The sequence below is a fragment of the Phocoena sinus genome, chromosome 15, assembly GCF_008692025.1.
Source record: "Phocoena sinus isolate mPhoSin1 chromosome 15, mPhoSin1.pri, whole genome shotgun sequence".
NCBI classification, from domain to species: domain Eukaryota; kingdom Metazoa; phylum Chordata; class Mammalia; order Artiodactyla; family Phocoenidae; genus Phocoena; species Phocoena sinus.
This window is the reverse complement of record NC_045777.1, coordinates 70,828,975-70,852,786: the sequence shown is the minus strand read 5'-3', so window position 1 is coordinate 70,852,786 and position 23,812 is coordinate 70,828,975. Positions and strand designations below refer to the sequence as shown.

Sequence of the window (23,812 nt, the reverse complement as noted above, 5' to 3'; positions counted from 1 at the left end):
GCCCTTACAGAGAATGAGGTAGGTCTCATGCACTTATTCAGAAAGACAGCAAGATATATGTTTAAGTAAAAAGAAGCATGTTGGAAAATGTACATATAGTATAAGCCTGATTCTTTTAAAAATTATTATATTAGTATGTATACATATAGGCACACAAAAAGTCTGGAAACATCAAACTCTTAACAATATTCTCTCTGGGGTGGCATTATGGGGACTTTGTTTTCTGCTTTGTTTTACTGAATTTTTTATTATAAGCATGTTTTCAATTTTATAAATAGAAAAATATCAGGTATTTACATTTATGTTTAAATCCTTACTCCTGAAAATAAATAAATTCCATATTTATTTATTGGAATAAATAAATTATTTATTGGAGTGGTAGGAACAGTGGTGTGGAGGACCCTGAATGGCCAGTTGTCTGATAGTCACTGATCTCTAGCCCTGCCTGGAACACATCTTGTCCCCAAAAGAGGGATTCAAAAATGGGTGAGCTGCGGCACTCGATGCTGGCAGGTGATGGGCAGCATCTAACTTACTGTATCCACTCAAGTGGTCCAGATTTAAAAGTAACAAGCCACCAATCTCAACAGGGAGAAATTCCGGTAATATAAATATAGCACCCATAAGTCCTTCTCAGAAAAAAACCTCCAGAGGACAAAATCCAAACAATGAAAAGTAAAATCAAAATAAAGAACACAGACCAGGAGACCCTATGATAAAAGGTCTAATGGTGAGCACTGAAGACGCTTAGAGACTAAAGAAATACAAGTGACCCTTGAACAACACGGGGATTGGGGCCCTGCCCCCCATGCAGTCGAAAATCCATGTACTGCTATCTCTGCCTCAAAAGCAAAGGAATTGATAAATGGCTCACCCAAGGGCAGGAAGCTGAAACAGTATGGAGAGAAGAGGACTCAAACCCCAGTTCTTTTGATTTCGCATATTGTGATCTCTAACCGAACACAAACTTTTCCCCATACTTAAAGATCTGTCAAATGAAAATACAGGAACTATATTTATTGAAAAAAACCCCACGTACAAGTGGACCCATGCAGTTCAGACCCGTGTTATTTAAGGGTCAACTGTATTAGACAATTGTATGTATCCGGGTTATGGACCAAAATGCAATGTTCTAAACCTAAGCTCTTAGCAAAGCTCACAAAAACCACAAGAGGGGGCTTCCCTGGTGGCGCAGTGGTTGAGAGTCCGCCTGCCGATGCAGGGAACACGGGTTCGTGTGCCAGTCTGGGAAGATCCCACATGCCGCAGAGCGGCTGGGCCTGTGAGCCATGGCCGCTGAGCCTGCACGTCCGGAGCCTGTGCTCCACAACGTGAGAGGCCACAACAGTGAGAGGCCCGCGTACCGCAAAAAAAACAAACAAAAAAACCCAGAAGAGGGCAGGCAGTGTGGGTGCAACCTGGCCTCATTTTCCATAGCAGATTAGTCAATTCATATCCATCTTAAATGGAAACAACAGGGTTTTAAAAAATGGCAACTCCGATCTCTTAATATTTTGTTCATAATTTATTAAACGGATGGGATGTTTTAAGAAATCTCTCTTGTGATAAAGAAATCTGAATTTCAATAATTCTGTTTCAATTTGGTTTTGCTTCTGGCAAATTAATGCAAATTTAAATGCCATAATTGTATTTACTATAAATATATATAGTAAATATATACATAAAAGAAGCCTAGATTCTGCATTACTGCTATCTTGTTCACAGAGGAAAATAATACATTTACTTACACTGGGTGAGCACACTTTAAGAACCTAGACCCTTATAATGCCCACGTGATCTAAAACCATCTGTTCTAGGGGCAAAGGGGAGATGAACTAAGTCGCCACATTCCCTCGAGAAAGCTGTTCAAATCCTTTCCACCTGGAAAGATGAGGACCTTGGGTTGGTCGCTTTGAAAGCCAACCTGCCGATACTTCAAAGGGATATCCTGCTAGGGCATCTACCAGTTGCTTTGAAGCTGTCATCCAGAAAAAGCTCTGTGAAAACTTACTTTATAGCTTTGCTTTAAAACCTTGTTATATGCAATTTCAATGCTCAGCCCTTAAAATGTTCAGTTCAAGTCCTTTCAACAGAAAGCCTTCTGCATGAAGGCCAGGCTGCAAATACCACAGGTGGGGAGCAGATGATGGGACTGTATACAAATTGGCCTTCTTGCTAGAGAGCCAGGGGGAGGCGAGGGAAGGAAGGATGCTGGACCAGTGACTAAAACGCAGCCGAGGTTTCATGGTCAGTGGATTAGTGCCTTACATGCCTGATCTTCCTCTTTTCTGCTGGGCTGGGAAAAGAGCAAAACCGGGTCACCATAGCACATGAAATGTCTGCAACAATAGCAACCACAACTGTAATAACAATGGCGGCAGCCGCTGATTACAAAGCTTTTGCTACATATCAGGCACCAGGCTAACCCCTCTACACACCTCATCTCCCTGCAGCCTCCCACCACCCCTGTGTGTAGGTGTCCTTATCTTATAGGTTCAGGGCACTTAAATGGCAGCCCCAGGTCATGCGGCTAGAAAGGGCAGAGCCAGGGTTTGGATGAAGGACTGTCTGACTCCAAAGTCCAGGTTTTTTATTCCGTGCCCACGTTTATTCCCTGCCTGGCATCAATGCATTGGAAGCCAGTGGTCTCTAGAGCGAGATGAAAGTCAGGTGCTCTGCGATCACCCATTGGCTTACACGAAATTGCTGACACCTGCCTGTAAGAGCTTTTGACACAAAGCTGCCATGAGGCCACTAAATGTGTTAAAGTATGTGTTCGGTGTTAGTGGATGAAGCATTAAACCTCTAACTCCACTTAGAAAAGGGAACAACTTGGTCTAAGTTCTGGGTGTGGGTTCCAGGCCCGACTCCAGCGGCCCTATGTCCCCAGGCAAGTCTCTGAGCCTCAAGCCCCCACCTCTCATGTGGGAAAATGTTCCCTGACAACCTGACAAGTTTGTGGAAGGGATGCAATGAGATAATAGCTATGAATTAGTGTTTCGTGATTGCTCTAACAGAGGTCTAGGTTTTACAGAAAATTTAACATTGAGATGACAGCATATTCTTTTCTATCTCTCAGACCCTATTGACACTGCCTACAAGAATATCAGGTGTTTAGCCCATGAAGCCACACTGGATACTTTGAGTCCTCAAGAGGAAGCAGCAGTCTCTGCGGTAGAGGTCACGGACATGCCGCGAACCCCCAATGATGTCCTCATTTGATTGGCAATTTTATAAAAGTGGGATTTGCATGCACTGTTAGTTGCAATAATTCCCACCAACTCCTATTGCCTTATATGAGCCATTTTACATATATTAAACTGCCTGACCCAGAAATGACTTTTACCCTGCAATGAGGGGTTAATTAACTAATCTGTCCTTCTTTTCATTCATTCATTTAGTGTTGAATATATGTGTCCCCGTAAGCAGGTCTGATTGCTAAGTGCTAGGGATAGAGTGAAGAATAAGACAGAGTCCCTGTTCTCATGGAATTTATAATCTGGCAGTAAAGACAGCCATTCCATAAGAAATTACCAATATAACGAGAGTCAAGAACCCACATCTGAGGCTTACCAGTCCACACCTCAAGCCTGGTGGCATCTAGATCACAAACTTCCCAGAATAAAGTGACTTGAGCTCTAACTATAGGGTCCATGCTGTGTATTTTTTAAATCACATTTCCCCACATCTATTCTGATGGAACTATGGCTAGGAAAATATGAGTCTTATCTGAGCTTCAAGTACCTGTGCGATGTTTTTGGTTTTCTGCTACTTACTGCCCCCTTTCAACCTTGGATTTTCTTTCACTGATTTTCATTCAAAGCTAAATTCATTTATGAAGCCCCCTAGAGTTCAGTCTCAAATGTCCACTATTATGAAGAAAAAAGCCATCCTTGTCTTAAGGAGTGGAGTGATATAAGAGGAAGAGCACAGACTCAGGAAGCAGAAGGGTACCATTTCCTGGCTATGAGGCCCTGGGCAAACCCTGTGGCATCAGTGTGCTGTGGCTGCCTCACCTGAGCCTGCCCAGAGCAGGGGTGGGAGGGTGGCTTTTGATCTTTCGACCAAGAGAAGGAAATCAGATAGGGATGACAGGATAGAGACCAAACAACACAGAATGCTGCTGGATCACTAGAAATTTTAAGGAATTCTTGAAAGGCAAGAAAGCAGAGATCACATCTATGAAGCAGTAAAAGCAGAGGAAACTATGGACCAAAACAAGGGCAGTAAAATTTTCCATACAAGGAAGAGTGTGTGTGTGTGTGTGTGTGTGTGTGTGTGTGTGTGTGTGTGTGTGTGTGTAGCTGAGTCCAGAGTCAAGGTGGAGTGAGAGGAAGCCCTGGGGCATTCACTGGGGGCTGCTTTTAGGGCTGCTGGCCCCTCCCCAGCTGTATTAAGTGCACACAGGCTGATGCCTGGATGTGGGCAATGCTCCAGGAGGCTGTTTTCCCCAAAGTAAGCTAGGAGTTCCCATACCTGGTAGAGGAGCTAAGGCACACAGCCTCCCGGAGCATGTTGTGCCCCAACCAACATCAAGGTCAGGTTATATTAAATAGAACAGGCAGAAGAAGTAGGATTCTCAAATACAAAGATGAGCAGACAACCGAGAATGACCAAACATTTGGGAAAACCAAAACTCTGAAGACTGGCACAAAATTTAATTAACAAAAGAACGAACACCCAATGAAAGCGAGTTAATAGAATAAGCAGAGGAAGACTTTAGAATCCTGAAAATTAATATGCCTGGAGAGATCTGAGAGGACATTTCATCCATGAAAAAGAAACAGCTAGAGATCTCAAGTTTTAATTTTATCATTAACATTTTGGAAAAGATAAACTAAGTACAGAAAGAGCTAAAAGGTGACAAATTAAATGTGCTAGAAATTCAAGCCAAACAATTTCACATGGTAACAGTATAAAAAGACAAAAAGAGGGCTTCCCTGGTGGCGCAGTGGTTGAGAGTCCGCCTGCCGATGCAGGGGACACGGGTTCGTGCCCCGGTCCGGGAAGATCCCACATGCCGCGGAGCGGCTGGGCCCGTGAGCCATGGCCGCTGGGCCTGCGCGTCCGGAGCCTGTGCTCTGCAGCGGGAGAGGCCACAACAGTGAGAGGCCCTCATACCGCCAAAAAAAAAAAAAAAAAAGACAAAAAGAAAAATATGAAAGAAAAATTAAGAGACTTGAAGATCTGGGCCAACACTTGTCCAGGAGAAGTTCCAGAGGATAGAACAGAAACAATGGAAAATAATAACAACAACAATAATAAATGAACATTTTCCAATGCTAGAGAAAGACATAAGCCTTTAGACTGAAAAGGCCCACCTAGTGCTTTAAACGGGACAAAGAGAATGACACTGATATATTCATATGGATTAAACAAACAACCTGTCAGAAAACATCTTGACTCTATATATACACAATGACAGATTTGAAATGTATAAAGCAAAAACAGAGAAATATAAGGGAACATTGATAAGTTCACAGAAATCACCCAGATTAAATAGACAAAAATTAACTGGGGCTCTATTGCAGTGGTTTGCTAATGAGCGTAAGAATTTTCTGGGAGTCCTATTAAAAATGAAGATTCTGAGCACTCCATGCCCCCTGTAAACCCAGCTCTATATCTTTGAACGGGGTATGAGAATTTACATTTTTAATAAGAAGCCAAAGTGATTCTGATATAGGTGGTCTGGGACTATACTGGGACATACATAATTGCCTGGTTAAATAACATAATTAATAGCTTGCTTTAATAGATATACTGAGAACTTTATACCAAAAAGAGAATGATTATTCTTTTGAAATACCATAGAGCATTCATAAAAATTATCTGGTAGACCACAAACAAAGTCTCAAAAACTTCCAAAACAACAGAAATCAAACAGACCAGTCTCTAACCATAATGTAGTAAAATTAGAAATTAACACAGAAAGATAGACAAAAACTCTCTACTTAGAACATTTGTAAAACTCTTCCAAATAAAGAGAAAAAAATCCCTAAAATCACAAACCAAAAGAAGTAAATGACAATGAAAACACTACATCCACGCAAAATTTGTGAGATAAGGACAGAGCAGTATTCAGAGGAAAATTTATAGGCTTAAAATTGCTGTATTAGAAAACAAGACTGAAAATAAGGCAATTAAGCATTTAAAGTAAGAAGCCAGGTTATGGGATGGGGGTGGGGGGAGAATCAAAGCAATAAATTAAACCAAAAAGTTTAGGGAAGGAATCAAGATAAAAGCAGAAATGAACTGAAATAGAAAACAGTAAATGAATGAATGAATGGCAAAATAAATAAAGTATGCATGCTCAATAGAACTGAAAGCTGGGCCTGCTGTGCCTGGGCGGTAGAGAGAGCTTTTCCTATTTTACTCAGTTTACTTCTTAATTGTTTGAATTTTTTCTAATGAGAAATCACTCATGTATTAGATGTTATATAAAATGACCAAATAATGTGAAAATACCTAAGAAATTCTAAGTAGACTATAAATGCAAGAAATAAAAAAGATTATTTATTCTGGTATTGATTCAGAGATCATTTGAAATTTTCATTAAGATTGAAAAGGATGCTTTAGGAAGTCAAATACCATCCAGTATCTTCACTTACAGGGATGCTCTATTAGGTGAAAGGATTACTACATCTCTCAGTTCTGGACCTGTATTTTATGGGTAGTTGGTGCTTGTTCAGCATCATTCCACACAAATCATTCATGCTCATCACTGACTTATTCCTGCTCAGCTGGCTTTGTGCTGTCTGACCTACCTGCGCAGGGACCTTCCTAATGCCATTAGTCAGGTGGACCTTTGGTCTGAGCTATCCAGCTGGGCATCTCTGGGTACATTCAGGATGCCATGCTCCTGATGGTTCTTAGTATCAGAGGGGCTAACTCAAGTGTCACTGGAAAGGAAAAAACCTCTTTCTCTTCTCTTGTCAGGAGCTAACAAAGTTTTCATTGTCTAAATCAAAAGTTGCAAGCTGGTGGTCTGAAGACCAAACCTGGCCAGCAGGCACATCTTGTTTCGTTCATAGAAAATCGTGAATTAGTTACCAACATAAAAAAAATGGGAGAAATCAAACACAAACAAGCCCAGATACTTGGCTTCTCTTAAAATTAGAAAGTCTGGCACCACCGGGCCCCTATGATGACAGTCAGCTGAGCTGTGTAGAGACTGTTCCCTACATCCCCACTAGTTTCTACCATGCCCTGACACCCAGGCCAAGTGCCATCCTTGGTACTGCCCCCCAACCCCCCTCACTCATGTCATTTAAATTTTCATTTTAATTAGCACCCTCTGCCAGAAATCCCAATATTTCAGAATCCAAGCTATATCTCCCAAACTGACACTTCTACCCCAAGTAGCACAGAAATTCTTTGTCAGATTATGTGTCCTGATTCATAGTTTGGAAAATACTGTCATCATAATTATAACTTAGCGATGTGATAACTGAACTCAGCTATGTGTGGGCTGGCCAGGGTACCTAATCAACCTCTTTGCCACGCTGGCTCATTGATTCAATCAATCAACTACCCAATTCACTTGCTTAACAAAGATTTGCAAACTAACTCTACGCCAGGCACTTTTCTAGGGACCAGAGACACGGCAGGCAAGAGATAGCACACGTCTCTGCCATCATGAAGCTTAGATCTGGGATGCGGGGGGGAGGGTGTTTAAGCTCTAAATATGTAACTTGCAAACAGCCTCCAGAAATGGTCCTTGGATGAGTGGAGGGCTCCATGAACTACCACATATCCTCTGTTCTCGTGGATTTTGCAATATGGGAACACCTATAAACTCCCCCTTAGGATGTATGATTTCAGAGCTGACAGGCACAGGAAATATCTAATCTATCCCTTTTTGTTGTAGGGGAGGAAATGGGGCTCTAAAAGAGTGTGACTTAGCCAAGTCCCCACAGAGTTTATAGAAAAGCTCAAACTACCCTCTCCAGACTTGCTGAGTCACAGTCACTGGTTCTTTTTCCTCCCTAAAACAGGAGCCACGAGCTCCCTACATCTTCAGAAAATGTAACGTCGTGTGAAACAGCAATGGGAGACAGTGTCAGACAACAGGGAGAGGTGAGGACTACGGCAGAGTGAAGGGTGCATATGCTCAGAATAAAAGTTTTCTAATTCAAAATATTGGTTTGGCCAAAAACTTCGTTCGGATTCTTTTCCAGTTTGGCCAACCCCATAAAACAGCAAAAATAATGATTATAGCACAACACCAGACCAGCCAATGAAACACACCCGTGAGCTGAAGCTGGCCCTTGAGGTCACGGGTCCAAACCCTCCCCTTTTGATATATCCTCTTCCATTTATCACTATATTTCTACCCTTATCTTGAATTTAAGCATAACTTTTTCAAGTCGTAACTAGTAAGAAATCCTCTCTTACATGCCCCTAGTTTTTCTGAATTTTTTTCCTCAAGTTTGAGACCTATTTTGAATGTGCGATATATTTTGAATGTGACCGAAGTGAGAAAACCAAGTATGAAGGGTGCATATTCATTTTCTTAATATAATAATGCCTTAATAATATAAAATGAATTTTCTATTTATCTAAAATTCACCCCTTTAAATAGTCAAAAACCTAAATAAAATAATTTTAAATGAAAGTACTTCTAAAATAGATAAGACTTCCTTGTCTTCTTAAAAGAATATGTATATTAAATATAATTTAGTCTTTTCTTAATACGAATGATCAATATTCTGGATAGAAATTGATCTATAATACAGGAGATATTGCCAGGAGCTATTATGCTTTCGTATCTTTCATTTATTAAGTGACATCCTCTCTTACCCGAGTTTCCAGAAGTACAGGATATGGTTTGAAGACAAGGGAAGAGCCCCATCTCATCCCTTTCTGGCTTTTGTGAACCTCCAGATTTTTGTTGTTATTTTATTTTGCTTTTTACTTTACAGTTATCTTAATTTTATCTGACATATGAGATCTTGACTTCCAATTTTAACATTTCTTTCTTTTATAGTCCCCAAATCAAAGCCACAAAGTCCGAATGATCTCGAAAACTTTCCTTCCATTAGAGAGAGACTCTAATCTTCAGACCTTCTGATTCAGAATCCCCAGGAGTTCATCTGTTAAAAACTGTGCTACCTCCTGTAAACAACTCTCTTAGCACAAAAATTTGACCTAAAATATGCATTTAAAAAAATATCGTGGGACTTCCCTGGTGGTCCACTGGTTAAGACTCCATGCTCCCAATGCAGGGGACTCGGGTTCAATCCCTGGTCAGGGAACTAGAGCCTGCATGAAGCAACTAAAGATCCCACGTGCCGCAACAAAGATCTCACGTACCGCAACTAAGATCCAGCACAGGCAAAAAAAAAAAAAAAAAAAAAAAAAAAAATATATATATATATATATATCCTTAGTGATTCTTTTTGTTGTTGTTATTTACTTTTCCCTTTTATTTTTTTTAAACATCTTTATTGGAGTATAATTTCTTTACAATGGTATGTTAGTTTCTGCTTTATAACAAAGTGAATCAGCTATACATATACATATATCCCCATATCTCCTCCCTCTATGTCTCCCTCCTACCCTCCCTATCCCACCCCTCTAGGTGGTCACAAAGCACCGAGCTGATCTCCCTGTGCTATGCAGCTGCTTCCCACTAGCTATCTATTTTACATTTAGTAGTGTATATATGTCCATGCCACTCTCTCACTTCATCCCAGCTTACCCTTCCCCCTCCCCATGTCCTCAAGTCCATTCTCTATGTCTGCATCTTTATTTCTGTCCTGCCCCTAGGTTCTTCAGAACCATTTTTTTTTAGATTCCATATATATGTGTTAGCATACGGTATTTGTTTTTCTCTTTCTGACTTACTTCACTCTGTATGACAGACTCTAGGTCCATCCACCTCACTACAAATAACTCAATTTTGTTTCTTTTTATGGCTGAGTAATATTCCACTGTATATATATGTGCCACATCTTCTTTATCCATTCATCTGTTGATGTACCTTAGTGATTCTTGTGTATATCAAATTTTAAGATCCATGGCTCTATCTTTTCCTTATAACAGTGGTTCTCAAATATTGCTGCAAATTACAGTCACATGGGGTGCTTAAACAGAGGAACCATGTCTGAGTCCAAATCCAGAACCAGAATCAAAACCTCTGGATGATATGACCTGGAGATTTGTGTTTCTTTTATTTAGTTAGCTTTTTACTTTTTGTTTTGAGCTAACTGTAGACAATACAGAGCCATACCATGTACCCTTCATCCAGTCTCCCCCACGGTAACATCCCGTATAACAACAGCACAATAGCACAGTCCAGAAACTGACATCAATACAATCCTGCTAAGCTTTTTAAACTAGGTCTCCTTTGTTTTTACTTTTCTCTATTTCTTCCTTTGCTGATGCTTAGCTCTACTGAAGCAGCTTATCTCCTCCTTAATGTACTGGCTTCTTAAAAACTTGGTTTGAAAAAATGTAAAACCCGTAGAAAATTTATCAGCATAGTATAATAGAAGGGTATAATGAATGCCCAAATACCCATCACCTATATTCAACAATTCTTCACCAATTCTCAGAAACCTGAGAACAGGGACCTTTTCCTACATAACCACAATATAATTACCGAATTCAGGAAATTTAACATCAATACAGTATTATTTTCTAATATAATATGATTTCATTAATTTTTCCAAACCATCCTTAAATTTAGAGCAATCCCCCCAACCTCCTAGGATCTCACATCACATAACTGTGGTGTCTCTTTAGCCCCCTTTAATCTGTAACAGCCTTTCTCTGTCTCTTATGCAACTGACATTTCTGGAGACTCCCGGCCAGTAGACTGTCCCTCAATTTGGCTTTGTCTGGTTGTTTCCTCATTGGACTTCACTTTTGAAAAACATTTTTCATCAATGTTCCCAGCTCGGGGTTCACTGGGGGAATATTTGTCAGAGGAGAGGTCTTCTCCAGGTTGTTTAAAACAGTTAAGCAGAACCGATGGATGGCCACCTCTGAACACCTTCCTCCTAGGCAGAACATCAATGATATTCACAACAGACCCTGCCCAAAAACAGCTCAGCGCAATTCCCGGCCTGTGATTGTTAATTTTATGGAACAAGGAGTCCTGGGGTCTGGGCTTCCAGTCTGCGCTTCTCTGAGGCCTTGGTGAGCAACATCAGTTCTCATCCCTCGGTTTCCTCAAACTATAAAATGAGAATGAAAATTCCTAGCAAGTAACTTGCAGGGTTAATGAATGCAGTGATGGATGTTATACACTCCACACAGTGCTAGGTACTGAGTAAGTGCTCATTTAATGTGAGCTTTTACTATCATTAAAGAAAATAATGGTATTAAGTCAAGCCTCTTGTGAGTTGTTTGAAATCTTCTGGTGGGTAGGCCAGAGGTTTTTTGTTAACATCCAATCCTGTTGTGATCTGTGTTGTTTTCCCAGGTGTAAATGGAGGCTCTGTCATGGGGTCTATCCTATGGCCCAGCTGCTTGGTATGAAGACCCTGGCCCCTGACAGTTAGGATGTGAAAGTCCATCTTATCACTACATCCTGAATAGTTAAGAGGATCCTTTCTCTGTCTATACTGCTTGGAGGGTTGGGGCGTCCATGTACATTCAGAAGGGAGAAATTAAAATCACAGGGCGTGGTGCTGATGGGAGATTTGGTATCCTAGGGGCAAGCAGAGAGAACTGGGCGTAGTAAAAGAAACTTACGTCCCTGGAGATGTATGGGGTCCTCTTTCTCTCTCTTGGTCTCTATGCCTCCCTAAGTCATTCTCGCTCTTAAAGCTCATCTGATCAAACTCATCCCTGATTTACCAACACCATTGCAGGAACACAGGTAAGTGGTCCGGGATTCACACTCTGGCCACCAACAACCTAAACAGTGCTCAGAGCCACGGGGTTCAGATGGCTGAGTGAGTACTGGTGTGGTAAGATGGCCCTGGCATGTTGTTGATTAAAAACAGTGGGGCTATCAAATAGCCTGGATAGTATAATCCCATTTATGTGGAAAGAACAATAAAAGATCAAGAAAAGGGACTTGCCTGGTGGTGCAGTGGTTAAGAATCCACCTGCCAATGCAGGGGACATGGGTTCGAGCCCTGGTCTGGGAAGATCCTACATGCCACGGAGCAGCTAAGCCCGTGCGCCACAAATACCGAGCCTGTGCTCAGGAGCCTGCAAGCCACACCTACTGAGCCCGCGTGCCACAACTACTGAAGCCCGCTCGCCACAACTACTGAAGCCCGCTCACCTACAGCCCGTGCTCCGCAAGAGAAGCCACTGCAATGAGAAGCCCGCGTACCATGACGAAGACTAGCCCCCGCTCGTCGTAACTAGAGAAAGCCCGTACGCAGCAACAAAGACCCAATGCGGCCATAAATAAATAAATAAATAAAATTTTTTAAAAAGGCACTCGCTCAAAGGTTATTTATATGGCAATCTGAAACAGCAGAAGTTCCCAAGCAATAGAACTGCCCTAAAAAATGATCCTTCCTTTTTTAAGTCTCACCATTGAAATTAATGAAGGGTGACTGAAGGGATTTGCTGAGGAGCCCTGCCGGGGACAAAGTGGGGCAGGCTGGTCCACTGAGGGATGCTCCACCAATGATGGCACAGCCCCATAATCTACACTGTACCGACAGGTGGGTGAGCCTTCATGGACCACAGCAGAGTCCACATGTGGCAGCCCTGCTGGTGGCACATGGGTTAAGACAGGTCTTTAGTTGTTATATGTGTCAGTAAGTAACAATGACTTCAAAACATTGAATTGTAATTGTGGCCAAATATCCAATTCACGCCACTCCAGGATCTACACAATGGAAAGAAAAACTCAGAGAAGGTATTCCAGAAGATGCCGGAGTGGGCCAATCTTCTTCCCATCACCTGTCGTGCTCTCAGGGACTGATAAGATAACGCAGAAAATACCACTCATTGGGAACAGGCCAGGACTGGAACATTCCAGATCAACTACCTCATCTTAGATATAATTAATATATACTTTCAAGGAAAATAATGAATATATGCAACTTTTAGTCTGGATGGTAATATACCCACCTATTCACGGCACTAATCTCTGGGGCAGTGGGATTATGAGAGGACTTTTATTTTCTGTGTTATCATTTCAATTTTTAACATTGATCATGCATTGTCAGGAAAAAAAGGATACCTTAATCATAGAAAAAAAATGTGTACTTTCATTCCTGGTCCTTAAACGGAGCCGAAAGCATTTAAATGGAGCCTTATTATCCATTGTAACACATACCCCAAGGCAAGCCAACATAACCAAGACCTGGCACTTAGGCAGAACTCTCTGGAAAGAAAGAGGTGTTCTCCTTTCCCTGGAGTTGTTAAGCTACAATGGCTTACAAAACCCTATGATGGCTTCTCCTCTGACTCAAAGTAGAATCCCTCACCTTCAGCGCAGCCCTCAAAGCCCGGTGCCATCTAAGCCTTGGCTACGTCTCTGGCCTCACCCCCTCTTCCTTGTCCCCTTGCTCACTCAACTCCAGCCACACTGGCCTCCCTGCTGTCCCCCCTCCTCGGGGCCTCTGCACCTGTTGCTCCCTGTGTGTGGAAGCTCTTCTCTACCTACTCACTCCCTGGCTTCCTGGAGGCCCCTGCTCACACAGCACCTCATCAAGGGTAAGCCCCGTCCTCCCATATCACATGGCAGCCTCTGCCCACATTCTCTAGCCCCTTACTCTGCCCTAGTTCTCTTACAAGCCCGATCATCTGCTGGCATATTATGTACTTGTCTGTTTTAGCTTCAGCGTCTAGATGGTGCCTGGGACATGGTGGGGACTGTGGTACATGCAGCACACACTTGTCTAAGGGGACAGCTACCCCCCAGCTCCACTCGCGGCTGTCATTTAAGAATGTAATTCCTAAATCTTTCGACTTTTCAAGAGAAACCCCCAATTCAGATTTTGACATGAACTCTCCTGATTCTTAAATGTCAGCTAGTAATTCACATCTTTTAAAAAGGCACAGTCAACGGGGGTGAAGGCCAACAGAACACGCCTGCATATGCTGGTCTGTGAACTCAGAGTGCCAAGAAATTGAAGTTCACTAAGGATCTGATGGAAGGCGAAAAGGCTGGTGTGTTTCAACAGTGAAGGTCAGATGAAAAGTACACATGCGGACAGCAATTCCTTTTGCTCCATTTCAGACTGCACTTGCAAACAGTGTGAGGGGGGCTGAGTATATGTAGCCAGGCATTACTTTTCCTTCTCTGTTCAGATTGCATCTCTTAAGGCTTCTGTCTTTGCCGAAAACTGGCATGGCCATTTCACTCTTTCACTTAGCAGGAAAATAACTCTAGGGGGAAACTGACTGTGAAGGCTTACGGAGTGCCCCCTCAAGCTGGGGAGAAAAAGGGAAGGAAGAAATACAATCAGGCACTCACCGTGGAGAAAATTAACTGCGGGTGAGCAGGGAGATGCTGATTCAGAGCACGCTCACGCAGGAACGCTAATGGAGCTTAATAGCTTGTGAGGGACAGGCTGCGTGGTGTTGCAGGGAGCTTGGAAGCTTGCAAAGGAAGGAAGACTGTATATGTTCAATTAACAGGCGGTACCAAATGGCCAAAGGAGGAGAGGACGAGCATGCCTCCTGCTTGAAGGGCACGCATGCGTTCTGAGGCAGGGGGCGGGGCTAGGGTTGCAACTGACTGAACTTGGCTTCAAACCAGCCTCCCTAAGGGAAGCTGAGGGCTGCTTGCACAGACTGATCCTGAGCAGAGAACCTTTTGGTTGATTCAAAAGCATGTGTGTGTGTGTGTCTGTCTGTCTGTCTGTGTCGTGTGGGAGGTGCGTGTTGAGGGCAATAAAGTCCACGATTTTTCCCACTGTAAAAATCCCATTTCTGTGGACTGTTTTTAAGGAAACAAGGTCTTTGGGTCCTTCCATAGAAAAGGACTTTTTTTTTTTTCCAGGAAGACAAAAATTTGCAATTAACTTTAACTTTCAGATTTTTTGCAGCCGGAATGTGAAACAAAGTGATCCCCTGCTCCTTAAATCGTCCTTCCTTTACAAGCAAAGAAGGAAACACCAACATGCAATGGTGATCAGAGGAATGTTTCCTGGATGACATTCCCATCTCCTTTTTGAGTCGTTTTCATTTCAGAAAAGCAGGTTTTTGGTACAGAAGGTCACATGCGGAAGGAAGTCTGTCCTCCTGGTGAGGCTCTGGAATCTGCAGCCCGGGTCTGTGGCTGAACAATCTCATTCTGGCAAATGGGGCAGGACTGGCTTAGCAACTTGACCCTGCCTCCTCTCTAAAATTTAGCTTGTATATAACCATGGAGATAATTTACATACTCATTCTAATTAGAAGAGCGATGCCCTTGAAATAAAATTCAACTCTCCATCCCTACCCGTGCCAGGTCTGCCCCTCTGCCCCGCCAACCTCATCGCCTTCTAACTCCCCTTGGCTCACATCACATCTACATCATGCACCCTTGAACAAGCCCAGCCTCAGGTCATCCGTGCCCGCTGTTCCCTCCGCCTGGAATGCTCTTCGCATTGCTGTCTCCAAAGCCGGCTCCTTCTTATCCATCAAGTTTCAGCTGAAACATCATACCTGAGAGAGGCGTTCCTTCCCTCTCTACCATCTAATGTTCCCTCTCTCCCATGCTGTCTGATCTCCTGGCTGTCCCATCTCCCCTTTCTGTTTTGTTTTCCTAGAACGTATCAATACCTGAAATCGCATTATTTATTTCTTGGTTTTATTCTTCATTGTCTGTCTCTCCCTCGGGAACATGAGTTGTTAAGAATAGGCCCCTTGTCAGTTTTGTTCATTTCTGCATCTCTGGTGCCTAGGACAGAGCCTGATCCTCAAAAGTAGGTACCCAACAAATGCTTGTTGAATGGGAGACTGGGGTTTACTGTTGCAATTCCAAGGATTTCAGAAATGAAATGACAATTTGAGGAAGGGGAGTGAAACACCCCATGGTCAACCCTGTGAGTTGCTACACGGCCAGGGACTCTGAGCTACAGCTACACAGGGCCTCTGGGTGTTTCCATGTGTGGTTTCTGGTGCCGTGGCAGGAGGGGGAGGGGGCGCAGATATTCAAAAGATTTAACAACAGGTTTAGGCATACAGATGTGGACAGGCTGAGTATCAGCTCGGCTTACCTATCCTTACCTCCCTGGCCCTCACACTCTTATCCAGCTTTTAGGAACCAGGTAAATGTCACTCCCTCCAGGAAGCCTTCCTAGATACTCTCTCTCCTGGTCCCACTACGCCCTGCCGCACCTCTCAGCTCCCTCTTGCAGTAAAGGGATTATATGCTTTTGCCTCTTTTGGGTCAGACACCAGCCTTGCTGACCTTTGGACACTGGGTCCCTCCCTAGCAGAGCGTCTAGCACAAGATCTGTCTGCTTGTTTAAGTGCGGGAAATAAATGCAAGAGTGAAGGAAGGCAAGAGCTCACAAAGGAAGGAATAAGTAACTGTTAGAAAGCGCCCCCGAGAGCCGCTATAGCCCCGAGCTGAGGCCAGTCCTACCTGTGGACGATCCCCAGAAGCATCCTCTGCCTTGACAGTCACACCCCCACGTGGCTCACAATCTTCAGAATAGTCCAGAGGAGGCTCGATGTGGAGCCGCGGGCCAGCTTCCGTTCTGATCTGCACAGATTTCTATACACAAAAAGTCAGACCGTTTCAGATACAGTGAAACGAACCTCTTGTTTCCTCCGAGGGGCAAGCACTGTAGGGGTTCGCTGCACATGACAGCAGCCAGGTCGGGGTGCACCTGGCCCGGCGTCATCCCGGGAAGGCCAGCTGGATGGGTCACGCCACTTCCACTCAAGTCTTTACTGGTTCTTACTGCCCGAAGTGTGTGTTCAGTAGAATTTTTCAGTAACGTTTTTGGTTTGAAATAACTTATCGGTAGAATTTTAGTGGGTGCTAAACTTCCCCAAATGGGCTTTGTGATCTAAGTAAGTTTAGGAAAGCCCGGGTTTTGGGCCAGGACTTCTCAGGGCCTTTAATGGCCCCCTCACCCCCTCTTCCACACACACTGTGGATATCCTAAAACAGAATACAGATGGAACATACCCCAAACTTTTGGGGCCATGGAAACTGTGTGGTGGGGCCTCTTCCTCCTAGCACTCCCTGGATCATTCTTTAGGATACCCATCCTTTGGCCTGGTGTGGCAGCCCACAGGCTGTCCCTGGAATGTCCGTTTCCCCTTTCTCTCTTGTACTGAGTCTCCAGATGTTCAAGTGATGCTCCCAGCATCCCCTGCGGCTGGGAGGGAGCAGGTGAACACGTTCTGGTCCGTGATGTGTGTGGGTGGGTGAGACGGGCATGTACATCTTTGAAGTTGTGCCCGGAAAGGGAAGGGGAGAGCCCCCCCCTTGCCCTGCCCCCCTTCCTGCCGACTGGAATGAGGAGGTAGCAGCAAGCCGCTGAGGACTGTGGGGAGGGGGCGACAGCTGGAGGATGCTGGAGTGACAAAAGAGGTTGTGCTGGGGTTCATCCATGAACTCTCAGAGCAAGGTGACTGCCCACCGCTAACCTGTGTCAGAGACATCAACTTTCATGTTGTTTAAGCCAATATTTGGATCTCCTTGCTTTAGGAGCCAGACCTGTACCCTAAATGGTGTATACTTGGCATGTGAAGGTCTCTACAACATGGCCCCAACCGATCTTTCCCGCATTGATTCCCACACATACATTCACATACCTGACACCTGGGCCAAGCAAAATTGCTTCCTGTACCCCGAATATTTGCAGCTTTGTCAGCCCAGCACCCATTCCCCAGCCTGCAGGAAAGGTCTCCCTCATTTTCCTCCAGGCCCCATTTCCTTCCCTGACTCAGTCCACATGTGGCCCAAGGGAGGGTGGGAATGTGACTCAGGCCTGGCCAATCAGCCCATTCCATCCCTCACAATATGCCTGGCCAGCGGTTCAGGGACGGGAATGGACCTAAGGCAGCCAAAGGCAGTAGCTCCTGCTACAGCTGTTGGAGGAGGTGCTCTCTTCCTACAGGGGTGCTAAGCTACAGGGAGGCACCCCAGGAGCTGCTGGGGACCATTGTGCCCCTTCCACAGAGATAAAGAGAGCTGAAAGAGTGAAGCAGAGTCCTGGTGAATTTGTTCAGAACCCCTGGGTCCAGCCATGCCTGAAGGAAGACATCGCTGAATCTTCCTCTCTTTTGCTTAAGCCAATGTGAATAGGGTTTATGTTGCTGGTAACAGTCCTGACTCTCGCCTGGGCCCCAGACTCCCCCACCTCTGTGCCTTTGCTCATGCTGTTCTCCCGACCTTAAGGCCGTTCTTTCAAATCTTCTCCATGTACCCAAGTCCTATCTAAACTTTGGAGACACTCCCTGACCACCCAATAGCTACCCATGGCCCTCTCCATCCTGACTTAATGGAACCCCGATTCTATCGAGTTGGCATTGTGTCCCTTTAAGATGGTCATGTCGCTGGAGGCCCTTGCAGCTGGGAAGGCGTGTGAGGCAGATGTGAGTGGCTGGAGGAGCCGCCGAGGAAGCCACTGTTTCCCTGTTAATCAAGACTCACTCAGGGGGGCTTCCCTGGTGGCGCAGTGGTTAAGAATCCGCCTGCCAATGCAGGGGACACGGGTTCGAGCCCTGGTCCGGGAAGATCCCACATGCCGCAGAGCAACTAGGCCCGTGTGCCACAACTACTGAGCCTGTGCTCTAGAGCCCGCGAGCCACAACTACTGAGCCCGTGTGCCACAACTACTGAAGCCCGTGGGCCTAGAGCCCGTGCTGTGCAACAAGAGAAGCCACCGCAATGGGAAGCCCACGCACCACATCAAAGAGTAGCCCCCGCTCGCCGCAACTAGAGAAAGCCTGTGCGCAGCAACGAAGACCCAACGCAGCCAAAAAAAAAAAAGACTCACTCAGGGACACAGGATTTTTGCCCATTATCTTTCTATCCTTCTTCCTGATGGAATGTGGATGTAACATTTGGGAGCAGGGTAGCCATCTTGTGAGAATAAGAAAGAAAGCCACGTGCTAAGGACGGCAAAACCGAAGGAGCCTGGGTCCCTGGGGGCATCATCCACCCGTCCAAGCAGCCTGGCTGCCTCCAAATGCCTTGTTCGTGTCAGAGAAAGAACGACAACAGTCTTTAAGCCCCAGTGGTTCAGTGTCCATTCCGTGCAGCTGAGCTGCACCCTAGTGGATAACCCTCCTTTGGGCACCCGTCACTCTGTGGCTGTTCTAGAGTTGCTCACATGTGGTTTAGGGCCTGGGCTCTAAACTCAGGCAGACGGGTTCGACCCCTGGCACTGTGGTGACTGTCCCCTGTGCAGCCCTGGGCAAGTCATGGACCCTCGCTGGGCACCGGTTTCCACATCTGTGAGAGTGGCACTAATGTGATCTTCCTCGCAGAACTGCCACGAGGATGACTCGTGGTGATGGGCTGAGCCCTTGGCGAGGGGCTGTGATGAGCAGCGCAGTGGGGCTGCACCATTCACCTTAGGTGGCATCAAGTCTACACAGGGGGCCAGACCTCCCCCCAAGGGTATGTTTCATCCACCATGGACCCAGGACCAAAGTGCCTGGGTAGTCAAGGAAAGAAACCACCACTGGTCCAGCATTGGCTCTGCTAGACTTGGTAAGCAAGGCTGGGGCCTGTGCGAGGCGAGCCAGGTGCCCAGGGAGCAACGTCTAAGGAGGTGTTCCCTACGGGTGAGGCCGCGCACGTGTACAAATCCGAGAGCCAGGGCCTCCTTAAATGTCACTCTGAGAGTCAGAAGAGGTCCACCAAGCCATGTGGACTGGACCTACTTCCCAGCCGAGGGGCAGTCAAGGGTGATTTAGAGCTTGCATTTCCCCTGGTGCCCCAGCGTAAGAACCCTCCACCCCTGGGGTGAGATTCAGCTTCCCCACAAACTTAGTGAAACGAGCTATTATTATATCTAGATGATGAGGATGGTGAGCCTTGTTGACCTGTGGGACTCTCGTGGGTTAGGACGGAAGTTCTTTCTCATCGCGTCCACGCCGCCCGCACTCCCACCCCACCCCCTGCCGTCACCTGGAGCACCAAGTCACTTAATGCAGAGCGGGTGCCACTCCAAGAGCTTCGGGGGCATTTGCTCATTTAGTCCTCACAGCCATCCCAGGGGGAGACCGGGGCACAAGGGTGTAAGCCACGTGGCCAAGGTCACACAGCTAGGAAGCCACGGACCTGGATCTGAACCCCAGCAGCGTGGCTCCAGAGGCCTTACTCAAAAACAGGGATGAGCCAGTTTCCTGTAAAGAATAAATATTTTAAGGCTTTGCCAGCCCTGCGGTCTCTGCTACAACAGTCAACTGTTCCACTGTAGCTCAGAGCAGCCCTGGACGATGCCTACATAAATGGGCATGGCTGTGTCCCCAGAACACTTGATTTACAGAAACAGGCTGTGGCCGAATTTGGCCCCGGGGCTGTAGTTTTCTGACTGACCCCAGTCCTGCACCTTGACGCTGTACTGCCCCCAAAAGGCAAGTGAAGAAGAAATGTATCCAGCCTGGGCTACAGTGGCCTTTGGGGAGAACAAGGAGGGATTCAAGAATTTCCTGAGACTATTTAACACTAAAGGGGCAGGGGCTGGGCTCTAGATCATTCCAGGAAAAGGCCTTGGAGAGAGTGTGTAAGAGGCAGAAAAAGGCAGGTAGGGAGCCCCCCATCGGAGAACCGGGAGGCAGAGGTGCACGAGGAAGGGGCCCTGGGACACTTTTCCTTCCACGGGCAATCCCGTCTTGTGGCGATGTTCGCCAGACTCCAAGTGCGCCTTGCTCTTTCTGGAACTGCACCTTCCACCCATCTTCCTTTTGGCCGTCGGCCTCGCTGCCCTGGGCTCTGGCCTCCCGTGTGGTGTCACTGCCTCCCAGGCTTTGTCAACTCGCTCTCAAGAGAGTCTGTTGGCGCCAGCAGCGGGCACCACGTGGAGGGCGGGCACCACGGAATCCACAGGCCTGGGCCTTTCCAGGCCAGGAGGCTCCTGGGGGCTTTCCCGCCTTGGACCAGGATGAAGCTGTGAAGGCTTTGAAGTTCATGGCTAGGCTGGGTGTTCCAGGATGTGCTCCTCCCTCCTCCCGGAAACCACTCAGTGACGTTCAAATGTTGGGAAGGGGCTTCCCTGGTGGCGCAGTGGTTGAGAGTCCGCCTGCCGATGCAGGGGACGCGGGTTCGTGCCGCGGTCTGGGAAGATCCCACATGCTGCGGAGCAGCTGGGCCTGTGAGCCATGGCCGCTGAGCCTGCACGTCCGGAGCCTGTGCTCCGCAACGGGAGAGGCCACGGCAGTGAGAGGCCCACATACCGCCAAAAAAAAAAAAAAAAAAAAATGTTGGGAAGAAACAGTCCAAGAGCGGAGGAAGGAAGGAAGAGGGGCAACAGAGCGAGGACCACTGGGCACGGGGCCCAGACCTGGGGCGCAGCCTGGCTCCTCCATGGGTTTCTGTTCCTTTCTCTGGAAAGGGAGGGCTGGGACGAGGATCCAGGGACCAGCACCATTGGCTTCTCCTAGGAATTTGTGAGAAATGCAAAGTTTCAAGCCCCACCTCAGATGCAGGGATCAGAATCTGCATTGTACCAAGAACCCGGGTGATTTACATGCACATCAAAGTTGGCGAGGTGTGAGATCAGGAGGTCTGTGAGGTTTTGTGGTGGGCACTATTGCTTCTGCCTGTAGGGCATGCATTCCCCTGTCTTCTGGTAAAAGTACCCTGGTTTTCTTTTGGGAAATCCTCCCTTTCCCCACTCCCAACCCAAGCATTCATGTGGAACTGCATCCAGGGGTGGGTAGAGCACATGACCCAGGCCTGGCCACTCTGAGCATTAGATCCTGCTGGCCCACGGTCTCTGGGTGATTGGTTTAGGGAAGCCAAAGAAATGTAACAGCAGGTGAAAGAATGTAAGTTGGGAGCTGCTTGTGGCCACCTTGGTTCACCCAGGGCAACACGGGAAAAAGCAGAGTTGGGTGATGGTGAATGAGCCCTGCTACATTGTCTGAGCACCTGGATCCAGCCATATCTGAAGTGGGAATTCCCACTGGCAAGTAAGAGAGTTGGGATTAATGCAGCTCTACTGGTCTGATCTTAATTATAAATACGAGAAGGCACTCCAGCATTCAAGGAGAAGAGTCCATGTGTGTCTCTCTGTTCTGCAGCTTTTCCACCCTCCCTCCAAGGAGCTTAGCACAACTGCTCACCTCACCAAGATATCAGGAGACAGGTTTGCAATAGGCATTAAGGAACAATCAGCAAGTCCTTACCAAGTGCTAACTGCATACTAGGCTCTGGAAACATGTCAAGATATAAAATAATTTTAAACCAATGTCCGGGCCTCAAGGAACCCACCCAGCACACATAACGGAAAATGTGTTTATGAAGCAACATGTGACAAAATTAATGCGGTCCAGAAAGAGTGTCTAAACACTGAGTGGGTGCTGGAGAGGGAAATAAATAGTCTCTCCATCTGGCCGGCTCTCCCGCCCCAGCCCCAGGGAGGTGCCTCTACCCACATCGGGAGGAGATGGCAAGCAGCCCCGCCCATACGAGGACGCCCACCTGCTGCTGAGGAGCGCGAGGTGGCAGGTTCCAACCCAGTCCCTGGGCTCACCCACCCGCTCCCTGTCTCCCACCTTCACGCCCTTGCGAAGATGATGCCCAAGCTTCTGGCTGGCTCCCCGCTCGGCACACCACTTTACCCAGAGTGGGTGTTTCTAAGCGGCTGCTCTCTCTTGCCTACTTGCAAGTGCCCAGACCTGATACTCCCTTTTGGTATCGACCATATACTGGAACAGGGTTTAAAAGCCCTCATGCCTAAACACCCGTGTTCCAGTTTGCCAGCCCAAGGCCAGCTTGCTCTGTACTCAGCCACACTCAGCCCAGTGTCGTGCTCAGAGTTTTTTGTGTGTATTGCCACCCCTCTTAGCAAAGTATTCTAAGAGGTCTGCATTAACGCTTATGATGAGTTAGAAAAAAAGAGCAAGGCTGGGGGCTGCCCTGGATGGTTGCACAGGTTGTGCAGTATGTAAACGGCTCCCTCTAGAGGTGGGAGAGCTCTGAAGATACTGACAGAGCCAGCTTTGGGTTGGGGTGGGGAATAAATCGACCTTATTTGATATGTTCTTCCCGGATCTGTCTGATCTCTTACAAATAACAGCATTCGCGTTCTGACAGTCTGTGTCAAGCAAGGTCACTGTAAAGCCTGATGCTTTATGGGTTGTTTCATTTATTGTCCTCACTGCAGGGGTTTTCAAAACTCAGAAAAAAAGAAGAAAACAAAGGGAAGGGCCCCACACGCTTCACGTTTTCACTCACGAGCTTTCCTGGAGGTGTTTAAGCTGCCTGGCCCCCAACAGGAAAGCGGATATGGCGGCAGAGCGAGGACAAAGCCTTTGCTTTAATAACTGCAATGAGCTTGCTTTCCAGGGCTTTAAGGAAAGCCCACCCCACAGTAAATCGCTGGAAGGCCAATCCCTTCACTACCAATTTAATGCTAAGAGCCGATGGCGTTCATCAACTCTGACAGCATTTTGGTAAACGACGGCTCTGGTGATTAGGCCTCTGTCCACCCAAGTATTACAAGTCTGAGGAAGCCATAAATCTTCATCCACTGATAGCAGCAGAAAGATCTAAGGCCGAGAAGCAGTGGGGGAAAAAAGGACAGCATCAACAAGAGCCATTTATCACCACCAGCCCGATCCACAGCGCAGGCGGCCGCTCGGAAGCCCAGCCCAGTGTCGCCAACTGCCTCCCTGGCTCCCCCAGCACTGGAGAGTCAGGGAAGGGTTTTACGGGTGGAGCGGTCAGCATCTCGCCCAGCATTTGGATGACTCTCTGACCTTCTGGCCC

At 46.5% G+C, this 23,812-nt stretch overlaps 1 protein-coding gene across 6 annotated transcripts in view; it reads right to left on the bottom strand.

The window, feature by feature from the left end:
- The window catches only part of KIAA0556 (KIAA0556 ortholog), a 201,184-nt gene that overhangs the window by 109,759 nt on the left and 67,613 nt on the right, over window positions 1-23,812 (bottom strand). For all 6 annotated transcript variants that reach the window (XM_032604979.1, XM_032604982.1, XM_032604984.1 and 3 more), the window contains exon 6: window positions 16,496-16,627. In XM_032604979.1, coding sequence (XP_032460870.1) covers window positions 16,496-16,627 — 132 coding nt within the window. The remainder of the gene's footprint in view (window positions 1-16,495; window positions 16,628-23,812) is intronic.